Raw genomic sequence first — 15,722 nt, forward strand, 5'->3', positions numbered from 1 at the left:
GGTGCCTTCCCACACTCTAAAGGAGTGACTCTATAATTAAGAAGTGCCAAATAGGGATCTTCTCCCACTTTACATGTTTAAAGCAAACAACGCTGTTCTCAGCATACATTGAGCTAATGTTCTGACATATCTGAGGTCTGATGTCACATAATTAGAAAATAACAATAATTTTGTGGAGACCAGTCATTTTTTTTATGAACCACAGCCCATTGTCACATATTGCTGTTTATTGCACCTCATAACTCATTTATGGATATTTTAGACCCAGAGTGGACAACCTGGGGCCTTTAGCCTAATTTTATGTGCCCTCAGCCCACTTTCAAAAGCTCTCTGGCAAGGGATCAGTTCCCACGTCTGGTAAGAGCTATCCAGCAGCCTGCTGGGCAGGGAAAAGAGGGGGGGAGAAAGAGGAAAGGGAGGAGAGAAAGAGGAAAGAAAGCTAGATAGAAAGGGGTGGGGAAATGGGGTGCCCTCACCCAGTTTGGGATCTGGCTCCAGGCCTGCCTACAGTAAACATGCAGCCCTTAACAGATTACCCCTGAGGAGATGTGGCCCTTAACAGAAAAATGTTGCCTATCCTTAGTTTTTTGCTTGAGAGACAGTGTGGTGTAGTGGTTAAGGTGTTGGACTACGACCTGGGAGACCAGGATTCAAATCCCCACACAGCCATCAAGCTCACTGGGTGACCTTGGGCCAGTCACTGCCTCTCAGCCTCAGAGGAAGGCAATGGTAAACCACCTCTGAATACCGTTTACCATAAAAACCCTCTTCATAGAGTCGCCATAAATTGGGATCGACTTGAAGGCAGTCCATTTCCATTTTTTCATCCCTATTTTAGACAGTTTTATTAGGAGAGCTTGAGGCAGATAACAGTATTTTCAATGAAGGTCAGAGAGAGAAATCTACAAAATGATAACACATCAAGCTAAATCTTTACCCAGTACAAATAAATCAGCTTCTGAAAGAGGGTTAGACTCAGAGGTTTACTATCTTCAAGGCAAAGTTCTTCTGTGGTGTGTGGGTGGGGCAGCCACCATGAATTGGCTACTTATATGCATCCTTGGTGGGCAGCATAGCCAAGAGAGCTGTACTCAGAGAGGCTTTGATAGATCAGTGAGACATAATGGGGAAATATGGATGTGGGGGTGTTTGATAATTGTTTCTGCTGCTATCTTCCAGTGTGACTGCCTCTGGGAAAATATTACAGCAACCTATTATCACCCAAATGATCGTGTCCTGCCAGGATATATCTGTGACTTCCAACTTTATCTAAAGAGACAGCAGGTTGTTCATGTGATACCAACTGGTTTTCCCTTCTGGGAATCCCAGTATTTCCAACACATTTCACGCTTAACTCACCAGCTCTTTATTACCTTCAACTGTGGCCACGTTACAGCTTCCAGCATATGACAGCTATGGCTAGACTACACAAATACACAGAGAGGACAGAGCTGTGTGAAATCCTTCAAACACCTGGCAATAAGAATCCAGGCACTTTTATAACCTGGGCACCATCATTTTGTTTCAGACAGTTTTTTCCCTTTTTGTCACATGGGATAAATGAGGAAGACGTTATTTTGTTGATACCTGTGATGCTGCTTGGTGTGGATAAGGGATGCAATTTGTGAGGGGTGGATGGACAACAAGGCCAGTTTGTGTGAATATCTGTATGGCTCTGGGCAAACTGAGGAAGGGTGTGGCTCAGTGTTGGAGCATACGCTTGGCATGCAGAAGACTCCAGGTTCAGTCTCTAGGCAGGGCTAGGAAAGACTCCAGTCTGAAACCCTGGGGAGCTGCTGTGACCAGTGGCGACAATGAGCTGCAATGGACCAATTGTCTGGCTTGGTGTAAGGCAGTTTCCTAGGTACCTATATTGCAGTATGTCTATGTAGAGCAAGGGTAGCCAATGAGGTGCCCTCCAGATGTTATTGGACTGCAACTCTCATCAGCACCAGCCAGCATAACAAATACTCAGGGATGATGAGAGCTGCAATCTGAAAACATCTGGAGAGCACAGCGTTGACCATGCCCGATACATCAGGTTTTAAAGAAGCTTGGAGGGGGCTATAATGAGCTACCACTGACCCACTAGGGAAGTTCTTCCAGAGACTCTCACCATCTTCCTGAACTACTCAACATTCGGGGGCCCAACACACACACATATGCCTCTGAGAGAGATTTTTTCTGCTCTTACCACTAGCAGCTGCTGAACAGCCAGAGGATTCTGGGGTCTATTCTAAGGGATAGTGTGGGAGACGACTGATCACGTAAGCACCAGACCATATTCTCTTCAAGCATTTCCAGGTCATCAGGAAGCAGCAAAGAAGAGCTGTAGCTAGTAGGTTGAGTGCTTTTATTCTTCCCGTCTGCTACCTTCAGCACAACAGCAGCAAGGGAATTATTTCTTGTGGTTGGCATGGGTGGATATGTGGCTGTGCACGTATTTTGTGCTCCCTGGCAGTGCTGGGACTTTTGCAAGTGCCTCTGCCAGAAGTAAGTCCCACTGAGTTCAATGGGATTTGCACCCAGGTAAGTGTGCACAGGATTGCAGCCTGAATCACCTGGATATTTGTGGAAACCTTGGGGAGAATGAAATGCAACTTGTACGTTCCCTCTGAACTAGCTTCCAGAGCAGCCTTTCCCAACCCCCATCTCCCAACTCCCATCAGCCCCAGCCAGCATGGCCAATAGTCAGGAATGATGGGAACTGTAGTCCAGCAACATCTGGAGACCCAAAGGTTGGGAAAGGCTGTGAAGATTAATCAAACCATTCTTGGGAGCCACGCAAATCATTGGTACCATCTGTGGGAACCTCCACTAAGTGGTTTTGTGAAGCTCTGGACTTGGTTCAGGCCCTCCCACCCTACTGGTCATGCTCCAGCTCCCTCAGGAAACAAGCTGAACACACAAGAAGTACCCTTGAAGAGCCCTTTCACTATGAAGCCGCCAATCTCATAAAGGCCAGTCCCAAATCTTGGCACCTTCCTTTCAGCTCTTGTTCCCCAGCGGTACAGTGTGAAAGGGCTGCATCCAGTTCTGATGTTGGTGAGCATCTATGTCCTCTTTCCAGACCATGTTGCTTAGGGGACACTGGCTGCAAGGAGGGCATAGCCAGGATGAGTAGGAAAAGGCCACAGCTCAGTGGCAGAGCATCTGTGTTGCATGCAGAAGGTCCCCCATTCAATTCCCAGCACCCCTGTCCAGGCAGAACTGGGAATGTCCCCTGCCTAAAACTCTAGAGAGCCACTGACAGTCAGTGAGATGATACTGAGCTAGATGGACCCCAACAGTCTGACTCGGTATAAGGCGGCTTTCCATGTTCCATCTGTCTTTGGACCAGGCATACGGGGCTGCTTGGGACACGGCTACAGCAACAGACCCTGTTCCTCTGGTGACGCTCTCCTTGGGGTGGTCCATTTTTTCTCTCCCTTTTTTCCCTAACAGCTGTTGACCTTTGGTACTATAGTGAGCCTCTAAATCAGCAGAACAGCTAAACCTAGCATCTGACGCTGGGAGTCAATAGGTAGCAGTGATGGGAGAGGTGGAAAAATCAGAGTCTGCAGAATCAAGGCCTTTTTTTAAAAGCAGGATGTTAGGAAACTGGTCCCAATATGGGAGTGGGTGTGGGTACAGAGCCTACCATAAACCTTTGCAGAAAGTAATAGGGTGTGTTTAGCATACTCCCGCCCTTGGAAGAGGTGACTAGGAGATCTATACCTGCACTTAAAAAAAAAAAAAGCATTAGCAGGTTCTGAAGATGGCAGAGGCCTGACACACTGGAACTGAACAGTGTACAGTTTGCCTAATCTGAAGCATTCTGCAGATAAAAGCACAGCAAGATAGTGGGACAGAGACCTGTAAGAGACTCGTGCAAATCCCACCCCTTTCCAAAACCTGCATTTTCTCCAGACCTCCACCTCTTCTGTCAATAGACAAGAGAACTTGTTCTAGCCATCCTCGTCTTAGCCAGCAATAAAAGAGAAAGGTGTGTGAGCTGACCAGGCCCCTGGGGAAGCTTACTCACTTACTGCTGTATAGGCTCAGTGGCTCTATATGAAGGGGAACTTATCTGAGTGGATGTCTGTATAAACATCAAATGGTAGTAATCCTATTGGGTATTAGCATGGTGAATAGGCCAATGTCATGGGTGGGAAAGCCTCTGCCTTCACCTTCCACCTCAGTCAGCTGGTTTCAGCATTGGCTAGAGGAGGGCCTTACACTCTGGGCAGGGGCCTTCGTGAGAGATCAGTATCGCACTCTACGCAGAAACCCCTTGGGGTTTCAGTGAGGCATTGATGGCTGACCCTCACTGCTTGGAGAGACATCTGCTGACCCCCACTTCTCTCCTAGTGGCTTCAAATGGGGGGTCTGCACTGGTTTGGTAGTTCCTGGTAGCCTTGATGAGGGCTCTGCACCTCCCTCCCCTCGCTCTTCAGTGGTTTCAGCGTTTGGCACTCACTGTTCACCAGCTTGGGTGAGGCGGTACATTAGTACACCCGCCCAAATTCTGCTGACAGCCATTTTGAGGGCTCAGCACCAACACCTCACTCCTTAGTAGCCTCCGTCAGGCAGTGCTCAGCCCCGTCACTGCCCCGTAGCCGGCCTTTGCAGCTTTTGTGTGGTGGCTCCACCCAGGAGTTGTGGATGATGGTGCCACCGGGTGCTGGGTCCACCTGCAGCGCTGACACCACCCGCTTCTTCAGCTTGCTGCGGAGCACGTTCCGCAGCTTCTGGCGGGTGAAGGCATAGAGGAGAGGGTGGAAGATGGTGGTGCCATAGGCCATGGCCAGGAAGCAGACACGTAGCTTGCCTAGCAATGGGCTGGGCCCCCGGCACAGGATGAGCAGGTTGGCAACAGACAGGGGTGCCCAGCACAACAGGAAGGTGGAGATGATGAGCAGAGACATGCGGAAAACGCGCCGCTGGCGCTCCCTCCGGTCACGGTGACGCTTCACTGCGCGCCGCAGTGCAATGATGACAGAGACTGAGGCTTGGACCCCCATGGGTGCTGGCGTAGGGAGTGCTGGCACTGGCTGAGACAGGCGCTTTGCTTCTCCACTGGCCATGCTGCCACTTCGCTCTGCTGATTTCCGCCGCTTTCTCTTTTTGGTCTTGCGGCGCTGGCTGCGTTTGAAGGTACTGCCAATGCTGATGTTGAGAGCCTGCAGGATCTTGGCATAGGTTACAAGCATGACAGCCACGGCAGCAAAGAAAGTGGGGATCTGGATCGCTAGGTGATAGGAGGTGCCGAGCTCAGCATGGAATTCCTCTGGGCCGACACAGAGTACTGTGCGGTTTTGCCACGTGTTGGCATGGCCTAACTCTCCCTCAAGAAAGGGTACAAAGAAGACAGCCAGAGACAGCACCCAGACACCAGCCAGGAGTAGGATGGCGCGGCCTGGAGTCAGCACACGCTGCGCCGGCCGTACAGAGATGTCATAGCGGTCCAGACTGATCACCAGCACGTTAGTGGCAGTTGCCACGCTGCTGAAAGTGATACAGGCCTCATGGAAGCAGCAGAGGAGGGTGGCAGCACGATCAGGTGGCACCAGGACCACCACCATGGTAAGAGGTGCACACACCACGCAGATGAGCACATCCAGCACGTGCAAGTTCATGGTCACCATGTTACTGACTGAGTCAACCAGGCCAGCCTGAAGGCAATACATCACCAATACAGTCAGGTTGCTGCTCATGCCCAGCACAATTTCCAACATAAGGAAGCCTGTCAGTGAGACCTGGAAGCCCAGCGGGTAGGGCAGTGTCCAGCTGGGGTCAGGGGTCACCCCGTCTGTTGTCTCCAGGATGGTGTCGAACATGGGATTCTCCATGGCTGAGAGGGCATGGAGGTGTGGGCATAGTCCATGGAATGGGCTGGGAGGTTACAGGCAGCTTCCTCACCTGTGGGGAAAGAGATACCATCAAGTACCATGGCAGCAACATTCACTTTTGCATTAACAGCAGCCTGGGACAGAGTTTACACTTGGGTCTAACCAGAACCCTGGGCTATCTTTATTTATTTATTTCATTTATACCCTGCCTTTCTTTCCATGCCTGAAACCCAAGGCGGCTTACATATGGTTCCCACGCAGTCTCCCATCCAGGCACCGACCAGGCCTGACCGTGCTTAGCTTCAGGAGGGAGCTGGCCTTATGTGCCTTCAGACCATAGCCTGATATCTTTATCATTTCATAAGCTTGCCATCGACATCCTGTCCACCACCTTGGCCAGTCTTCCCCAACCTAGTGGGCTGAGGCTGATGGGAGTTGTAGTCCAACAACATAAGGAGGGTGCCAGACTGGGGGAGGCTGCCCTAGGCAATGGGAGATTAAAAAAACAAAAGAAAACAGGGACACTAGCTTAAACCCAACATGCAGAAAGGCAGCATTTTTAAACAAGAACAATGGACATCTTACCATGATGGGAAAAAAATCTCAGCACTACCACAATGCAGCCAGCAAGAGATGCAATCTGTGCATTCCTTACACTGATGTTATTAAGCCTTTTCTTAGGTTGTCTCTTTCCTTTACCATGGAGAAATGCATTTACAAGAACAAGTAATCACAGGCAGTTCTCCCTCTTATGATGAGATTTCCCTGTCAATCAAGATCATATGAGATCACTATCCAAGGAAGGAGCAGTTGAGTGCTCTGATAAGGCATGCATGACTGAAGGCCAGGACTGGAGGGCCAGAGTCACATGCAGAACCCATATGTACACTCCCACCCCACCCAAGCAGCTGAAGTTTTCAAAAACACGACCTGTGCATATTCTAACATGTCTTCAGTGACCATGACAGCAAAGATTTTTGGTTACAGCAGAACATCCCCAGCAGTTATCAAACACAGCATGGGCACACAGCCAAGTCCCCTCCCATCCAGGCTCTCTTAAATCAGGAAAGCATTAATGCTGGTGGAGAAAACATCAATCCCAGCTTTCTCAAGAGCTCAACAATTAACCTGTCTCAGGGCCAAACGACATTACTTGCATACACGGGCATTTAAATCCCAACTGCTGTTTCTTCTAGGGGAAAAAGAAAGGGCCATTTTCGGTGGAGGAGGAAGGATGTGCCTTCTCCCACCTGCTGCTTTTCCACTATAACTCTTTAGTCTGGAGGCTAGACATGTCTGCCTTTGTAGACATAGGTCTATAATACCTTATGAATGAGGGAAGCTGCTCAAGGGAATAGAGCTATATCAGAAAAGTAGGGCTGGGGAAAGAGTTAAGCACTCTCTGCCTGCCGCTTCTCTGCTGAAAATGGCCTCCTCCTGAAGCTGCTTTTCCCTAGATGGTTAAAATACATACATTTGCAGTTATCGTGTAGCTCATCCCTCAGAAAAGAGGAGGAAAAAAGAGAAACTGTTGGATAAAATCTACCATGTTACTCAGAAAAGAAAAACCAGATGATCCTCCTCCAGTATGAAATACTCACACAAAACTTGGATACAAATTGATGCACGTTTTATAACATACTGTGTGACTATCGATCAGTGCTGATCCAGAAGGAGGAGGAAAAGGAAAAGCACAACACAAGGCAAAAATTAGCACAAACTGAGGGAGATGCCAACCAACACCAGCTCCTTCCGACAATTTAGAAAGGACTAGAGCCAAATAATCCCAATTAAAATTCAGCAACTGAGAAAAGAAGACAAGGGTTAAACACTTCCAACTTAAAGAAACAACAACTGAAGATGAATATATTTTGGAAACTGGATCCAAGACCACTCACCAGGAAAAGATCTATACATGAAAATACAAAATGTGCCATTAAAGTTCTCCAATTGGGCTAACAATGCCATACCTAAAAGCTTCTCTTACCCCTTATATATCCAGTCGATCACCTCGCTCTGCAGGTGAGGGCCTCTTGCAGATACTATCTTATCAGGAGGTCCATGCAACACAACACAGGAAGTGGACCTTTACTGTAGTGGCACCTGCCCTTTGGAATTTCCTCCCCTTAAATATTAGACAGGGGCCATCTCACTTATCTTTTTGGCGCCTACTGAAGACTTTCCTCTTTCAACAAGCCTTTTAAGTAGAGACTTTATCCCAGTCTGCATCTGTGTTGGAATTGCTTTTTAAGATGTTTTTAAAGCTTTTTAAAAAAAGATGTTTTTAAAGATGTTTTTAAATATTTTAAAGTCTGTTTTTAAAGGGCTCCTACTGGGAGGAACAGAGGGACAAAAATAATCATAATCATCATCGTCATCATCATCATCATCCCCTTATTGGGCTATCCAAAGAAGCTGAATGTTGGAAGATCTGGGACAGGCAGTTCCTATCCTGAAGCTTCATACAGCACATAGTTAATCTGTTGAATTTGCTCCCACAAGAGGCAGTGATGGCCACCAACCTGGATGGCTTTAAAAGGTTTTAGACAAATTCATGGAGGATAAGGCTATCAGTGGCTACCCGTCATGTCAGCTTTGTTCTGCCTCCACTGTCAGAAGCAATGCATCTCTGAATACCAGTTGCTGGGGAATCACAAGTGGGGAGAGTTGCGTTCAGGTCCTACTTGTGGGCTTCCCATGGGCATCTGTTTGGCCACTGTGAGAACAGGATGCTGGGCTAGATGGGCCTGATCCAACAGGGCTCTTCTTATGTTCTTATGACTGTGGAAAGAATTTTGGTTCAGTTTCTGGGAGGCATGCATGCCATATAATGAAAAGATTAGCAGCCACAGAATCAGGGCTATGCAGCTGTAGTCCTGGGTATATGGATGTCATGATGAATAGGCCTTCTCTGATCCTTCCCTTTCTATGGTGGGCCACAGCACCCACTTCTTTCTCTCCTAAATATTCCCCCTCCTTCTTCCTAATGACCTTGCACTCAGCTGCCTCTTCGGTCTCTCTAAATTAGCACTGCACGTTCCCAGTATGCTGCAATAGTTAAGAGTGCTGGCCTGATAGTGGGACAATTATAGTTCAAATTGATGCTCTTCCATGAAACTCCTAGTGACCTTGGGCCGGTCACCCTCTCAGCCTAACCTATTTCATGGGGTTGTTGTGAGGATAAAGGATCATGCATGCCACCCTTAGCTATAGCCCGTTGCTTGGCTTTCTCTGCTTTGGTCTCCTGGTTATGGAAATCTTTCCCTCTGTGGTAGACAGGCCTTTTGAAAACACTGTAATAGTTCTAAATTTAGAAAGGCATTTGATAGCGTGGATAGATACACAGGGCTGCATCCTTTTTTTGGTTTTGGTTTTATTTCTTTTTATGATCAATGTTGCAAATATTGAATGTTTAATGTTTGTAAAGGAAAGGCAAACATTGTAAGCTGTTAATATAAATAAATACTTTGCTCATTCAGCCTCATAACTGGCTTGTATGATAGTTCTCTGTTCTTCTCCTTGAAGGGTCCCTAAAGGCTGAGCTAGGCAGTGTCTCTAAGGAGGGAGCCTTGCAGTAATGTTACTACCAACATAAAGGTCCAGCCCCTTATCATTGGATGCTTCCAGATGGAGTTTTTTTGTGGAAATGGTGCTACTCATGAATGCAAGTTTTTCACACTGTCCACATGATGTTGTCATCATCAAAATGCCATCCTGTACTTTTTTTTTTACATTTAATCCAGATTTCTCTTACCGCTTATATCTGTTAAGGAAAAACAATGCACACCTACATCTACCCACCTAGATCATACACAGCTCGTTAGAACATTGTTTTTGCAGAGCAATTTGTCATATGTGCAGTGATGCTTTGGTGGGTGGTTCCTGTCACCACAATCCTACTACCATTTGCTCCTTGTCTGAGCACAATCTAGCCATTCTATTTCTGGTAGCCCAAATAATATGAGCATGCCTATTTCCACTGCTTGCTGCTTGCTGAAGGCACATTGGAATTTCAATAACCCAGTTTAAAGGAACTATTCTCTCAAGATCTCAATACATCTGGGAGATTAATTTAGCCCTGATTCCTGGTCTGTTAGCTTCTGAAGCTGCCCCTGGATTATGTTTTGGACTCAGGTGGATTACTCATACCTGACCCTGGTTTGTTGTTGACTTTGTATGCTTGACTTATCCTACCATCATTTGGAAATCTTGCGTGTGAGGCCTTAGCCTCCTTGGACTCTATAGTGGAGGAGAACTTTGGCTTCTGGTTGGTCCTTTAGGTAGTCCCATTTGGCCCCCAAGGCCATTTTCCCCAAACCACATTCACCTGCCCACAAGTGACATCAGTTTATGGGCAGAAGGACAGGGTTTAATCCTGCAGTGACTGTACAATCCAGCTCCCAGCAGGGAACAAGATCACACAGCCAAGGCAGCAGGATTTAATCCTCACTCATCAGCTGAGCAGGGATTAGTCCTATACAAAAGTGCTGTTTGAAGCAGTTCATGTGTGAGCTACTTCAGAAGAGGTGTAGACAGCTTCAGAGCTCCTGTTTGCTACAAGGAAAGAGCATGGGTTGTCTTAAAGCCTTTTCCAAGTTCCTGTCACTTTCCTTTTACAGTAAGTCCCCCAAGATAGGGAACTGAAAGAGGGGGGGGGCTTGCCAAAGGCTCTTCCAAGCCTCCCTTGCTTTCCTTTTAAGCCTCCAACTTGGAAGAGGCTTTTGTAAGGCTCTTCCCCCTCCCCCTTTAAATTGCCAATCTCAGACTTAAAATGAAAGTGCAGGGAGACTCGGAAAAGGCTTTTGTAAGTCTCCCCCCCTTTCCTTTTAAGTCCCTCAAAGACTTAATATACTCGGAGACTTAAAAATGAAGCACAAGGCATTTTGACAGGTGTGCAGCCCACCCATCTGTAAATCATTAGATATCATAATGATATCATGTGATTGACAGATGGGAGGGTACCACCCACCTGTCAAATTTGGTCAAATTTCCCTGATAAGGATTTGGCCTGTGGAACCAAAAAAGCTCCCACCCCTGCTCTATAGGCTTGGGGAGAGAGGAAGCTGTTCTGCTCCTTCTTTTTTAGCATTTAAACTTCTGGGGTCCTTTGTTGTTGTTTTTTGCTGATATCTGTTGGATTGTTTACTCCAACTTCTCTGCTGCTTATTGGTTCTAGTCTTAGTTCTGTTTGTTGCTGCATTACTTGTTCTTGTTTATTACATTAAACTGCACTATGGATTTTAATGACTTGTGAGCCTCTGTATATGTTTTGGACAAAAAGGTAGGATTAACTGATAAATGCATGAATATAATAAATATATACATAGGTTTCTCCATTAGTCCTAACAGGCTGGAGATGCTTGTATATAAGAATATATTGTATATAAGAACAGGCTTTTCCTTTTTTGATATCTTTGCCTCAATCAGACACCGCTAAAAGAAACTGGACATAATATTTTGATATCAAAAGGCTTATGGAGTTGGATGAGATTATTTTAAATGTTGTGATTTTATTGTTTGTATTGTATTTATGATACTATATGCTGCTCCTCATAATTTCTATTCCAGGGTGGATTATGGAATATTGTTTTTTAAAAAGGTTTTTGTGTTCTTTTATCTAGTGTTAATGTAACCCACCTTGCACCTTTTGAAATGCAGAAATGTGGGGATGCAAACTAAGTAGATCTATGCATGCAAAAGTATATCTATATACATAAAAATCTAAGGATGTCATCATGCTGCAGATTTCTTGGCCACTGACAGGTGGTGCTGTTAACTACAGCATGACAAGAAGCTGTGGACGGGTAGCCAAAACAAGCATCAGCAGCTATTCAGCTCTACTGGCTTCTCAGCCTGCCAGCCCCTGCCCCCAGGATCATCTTCAGGCTGGCCAGTGCCTCTACTGGCCACCTTGCTCCTCCCCAGTCATTTTGGGGATCTGCTACTTCTGCTGCCTCCTGGCTGATTAGGATGAAGAAATGGTCCCGCAGCAGGAGCAGTGCAGGAAGAATGTGGCCAGAAGTGGTGGTCAGCCGGCCTGGTAATTTGCTACTGCACCTGCTGCCAATCCGCAGGCTGGCCGGCCACCGCTTCTGGCCTCCTTCTTCCCTCCCACACTGCTCCTCTTACCAGAGGGACTCTTCATCCTAATCAGCCAGGCAGTGATACCACAAGGTCTAAGCCTTTTGTGATTGTTCCTGCCCTTCTCCCTTGCAACCCCAACATCAATGGGAGGGGGCAAAGAAAAAGAAGTGCGGGGGAGGATCATAAAAGGCTTTTGGTGAGCTCTAAGGCAATGAGTGGTGGTTGGTTTGGATGAGCTCTAAGGGACAGGGGATGATTGGTTTGGGGGCTGGGGCTGGGCAGGGTCAGTAGCCCCTAGTAATTAATATATACTGGAATTTTATTTTGTAAAATAGTTTTATAATATGTAGCGAACCAACCGGTGAAGACTTTGTGTGATGAACGAAAGTCTTGAAATCTTGTAAATAAAGAATGAATAAACAACAATAACTCTGTGATCCCATGTCTGAGTTGAAGTGCAGTTTCCCTGGTTGAATTTCGGCTGGAGCAGGCTGATTATCCAAGAACAAAGATGATTTCACCTCAGGGAAAACTGGAAACATTAGAAAACTGTGCAGCAGCTCCCCCTCCTCAAAATCTAATCTGGAATCTGTCAATCACATTTTAATTCATGACAGTAAAACACTTTTTTATCTGTAAAAAAAAGTCACCAACTGCATCTGTAAGGTACCTAACGTGTATTGTAGTAAAAAGGATAAATACAAGCGTTGCCCAGTTTATAAACTTGGACTGAATGCTGGGGAGATTTGTCCCTCTTTCATTACAATGGTAGGTTTATAAAATGAAATTGATAGACAGGGGATTAAGGACAGGCAAAATGGAGAACTTCTTCACAAAGCACATAAATAATTTACGGAATTCACTCCACAAGATGTGGTTAGATTTAGATGGCTTTAAAAAGAGATTAGACATGCTAACTGATGTTAGGCCTATCCATGTCTATCAGCTAGGGTGGCAACATGAAGCCTCCATATTCAGAGGTAGTGTGCCAGTGAATAACTGTTACCAGGATGATGGTGGTGGTGGAAGAGGAGGGCAACAGCAAGGCTTCCAGGGAACATCTGGCTGGACTTTTGGTCTGATCCAGCAGGGCTATTCTTATGTGCTGGATTCAAATTCTTGCTTATTAGGTGGTCACTCTTTTCTTACACTTACTGAAACCATTATGTCTTGATTCAAAGGTCTTCTGTTCATCAGTAATCTACATTGAGAAACGTTTTATGTTTCTTATGTGTTTATAACTGTCTTATTTTATGTAAACCACTCTGTGGCTTATACAAAGGGTGCAATATAAATAATCTAAACAAATAAAACAATAGAAGGGACAAATATTGCACAGCTTTGCACATTAAAATGTGCTTATAAGCAGTATAAAAATGAGGCTGATGCAACTGACACCCGTGTTCCAGCTTGTATATCAATGGCCTACTGGCCTATCCTCACAAACAGCTCCAATAAGATGCCTTGTGTGTTATATCCTGGCATGGCTACACCATCAGCTTCCTAATATGAACTATACCGAAGCTTCCACATTCTGTAATACTGGTGCCCTACAGGTCGTAAGCAAGAAGAGGCCTTTTAAAGGAGGGAGGACTGTGAGTATGGAGTGGATCCTTAATGTTAAGGTGAAAGTGGAGTTAATAGCCTCATGGTAGGGCCAAACTGCTGCTATCAGTAACATACCTTGATGGCCCATTTTCCATGGAAAAGTGCCCTAGAGAGGGAGTGCTTTGCAGGGGATCTTTCCTGGCTCATGATTTCCCTTTTCAAACTCCCATCCAACAGTTTTACTTCCAAAAGTGTTCAAGACCTGGGTTTACCTCAGAAGAACAGGTCTGGAACCTCATTACGGGAGAAAGAAGGTGGTTGGTTGGATGGATTCAGAGATAAATAGGTTAAGCACTCCCCTCCCCTGCTACAAAGTGCCCCTTTACAAGGGTGCTTTGTGGTTGAGAAAGGACTTTCAAGCTAATGCCGATATGTGTAATATGTAACATGTATTTCGGTCCTGAATTCCAGTCTACTCACAAGTTGTGGTTCCCAGACATATCTGCCAATCTGAGTTTTATACATGCTGTGTGTGAATGGATGGTTGGAGAACTTGTGGCAGCCTTCCTTTAAGCTGAGGTACCTGAGTGAACACTGGTGAGCTTATTCCAGCTTGGGGTTGGGGGGTTGAGGGTAAAGATGGACACAACATTCTAAGTAGGATGGAGATAGCTTAAACACTGTGAAAACACACCTTCGTTTTAACATCTTGGAATATGCTCATAAAATCTAATTGATTTCGCGAAGTTTCTAATGTGTCCCTCTCTCTAATTCAACAGGTAAGAGCTGTGTCCCATCACACTAGGGGCTTAGGATACATCCACACTGTGCAGAAAAGGGCCCCTTACTTATTATTACTTTATTTTGGGGTGGGGGGAAGCCTCAGGCCCTGGGGCCAAACGTGCCTCTCCAAGCTTCTCGTTGTGGCTCTTGGGACCCTTCCCCAGGCCACAGTCCTTACTGTCCTTACTATACATTATACAATAGGGCCCCGCTTTGCGGTGCTCCGCTTTGCAGCGTTCCACCGATACAGTGGTTGTCAGTTGCAGAAAGGCCCCACTCCTACGGCGCTTGTTCCACTTTTACGATGTTTTTCAGGCGCTGGGCACCATTTTAGACAATGTTAGTCAATGCGTTCTGCTTTACGGCAGATTTTGCGTTACGGCAGCAGTCTGGAATGGAACCTGCCCTATGAGCGGGGCCCTACTGTACCTGAGTGCTTTTGCCTGACTAGAATGTGTCAATTTGAGTATGATAATGCCTCTTGCTTGCCTTAATGGGGGATGGAGAAATGTGTGGGTGTGTAGAAATCTTGCACTTTTGTGTGACTTTCTGTACAAAGGGAAGAGTTGCATTCACTGCTTGTGGTCCTACCCACTTTTGGCCTTTGGCCTTGTCTACCACTGGTAGTTGCCCATGAGGGAATGAGACCCTTGGTCTGAAAAAAATCTTCCCCACCCCTGCTTTATCATCATCATCGTCATCAAAAACCTAAAGAGCTCTTATCTATTAATTATAACTTAGAGATGAAACCAGCCAATTTAAGAGCCAAAGATTGTTGGGAAAAGAGAAACAGGTGAGGAAATATCCTAACACCTTTGGAATAGAGGCTGGGTGAGTACTGAAAAAACATCTCTGTCTGTTAGAGAAGCGCAATATAAAGTATCACTGATATGCCATTTAACACCAGCCAGACTTTATTCAGTTAATTACCATGAATATTGGAAATGTAAAGAACTGAATGCCCACTTGTTACATATGTGGTGGAATGGCACTTTTGTGAAAGCATTCTGGACCCAGATTTTTCATTGCATCTGAACTATGTGGAAGGATAACAAGGCCATTATTAGCCCTGTTAAATATTATACAGCCACAAGAGTGGCTGTATACTATAGCCAGCATGGATTTTTCACATTCCGCAATGTTAAATTGAAAATACCCCCCAATACCATTCTGCTGCTTCCCATAACCTTTCAAAACAAAACCTTACAAAACTTATAGTCCTGAACTCAGAAATGCTTGTTTAACAACCCTCTAAATTTTCATGGCAATACACAAAACAGTTAGAGAGAATAGAGAGTTCAAAGTCTAAAAAGAGAGGAAAAAAACCCAGAGCCCTTTTGGACTCTTTTCTCTGAGTTCTCATAATCTGTTGAAATTCATTAAAAATCAGCCATGTTCACAGAGTAATCCTGTTACTGACCTTGCCCCATACTCTGACCTTCATCTTCTGTAGTTTACAAGTTAAAAAAATGCCTG

At 45.7% G+C, this 15,722-nt stretch overlaps 1 protein-coding gene across 3 annotated transcripts in view; it reads right to left on the minus strand.

Moving 5' to 3' along the window:
• Positions 1-3,892: 3,892 nt before the first annotated feature.
• LOC133382390 (G-protein coupled receptor 22-like) overlaps positions 3,893-15,722 on the minus strand; it is a 59,269-nt gene continuing 47,439 nt past the window's right edge. For 2 of the 3 annotated variants that reach the window (XM_061622091.1, XM_061622090.1), the window contains exon 2: positions 3,893-5,901. In XM_061622091.1, coding sequence (XP_061478075.1) covers positions 4,545-5,831 — 1,287 coding nt within the window. In that variant the 5' untranslated portion in view covers positions 5,832-5,901 and the 3' untranslated portion in view covers positions 3,893-4,544. Of the gene's footprint in view, positions 5,902-7,729; positions 7,784-15,722 lie in introns of those variants that run through there. The other variant, XM_061622092.1, reaches the window with a different exon arrangement.

Source organism: Rhineura floridana, chromosome 3 (assembly GCF_030035675.1).
Source record: "Rhineura floridana isolate rRhiFlo1 chromosome 3, rRhiFlo1.hap2, whole genome shotgun sequence".
Lineage (NCBI taxonomy): Eukaryota > Metazoa > Chordata > Lepidosauria > Squamata > Rhineuridae > Rhineura > Rhineura floridana.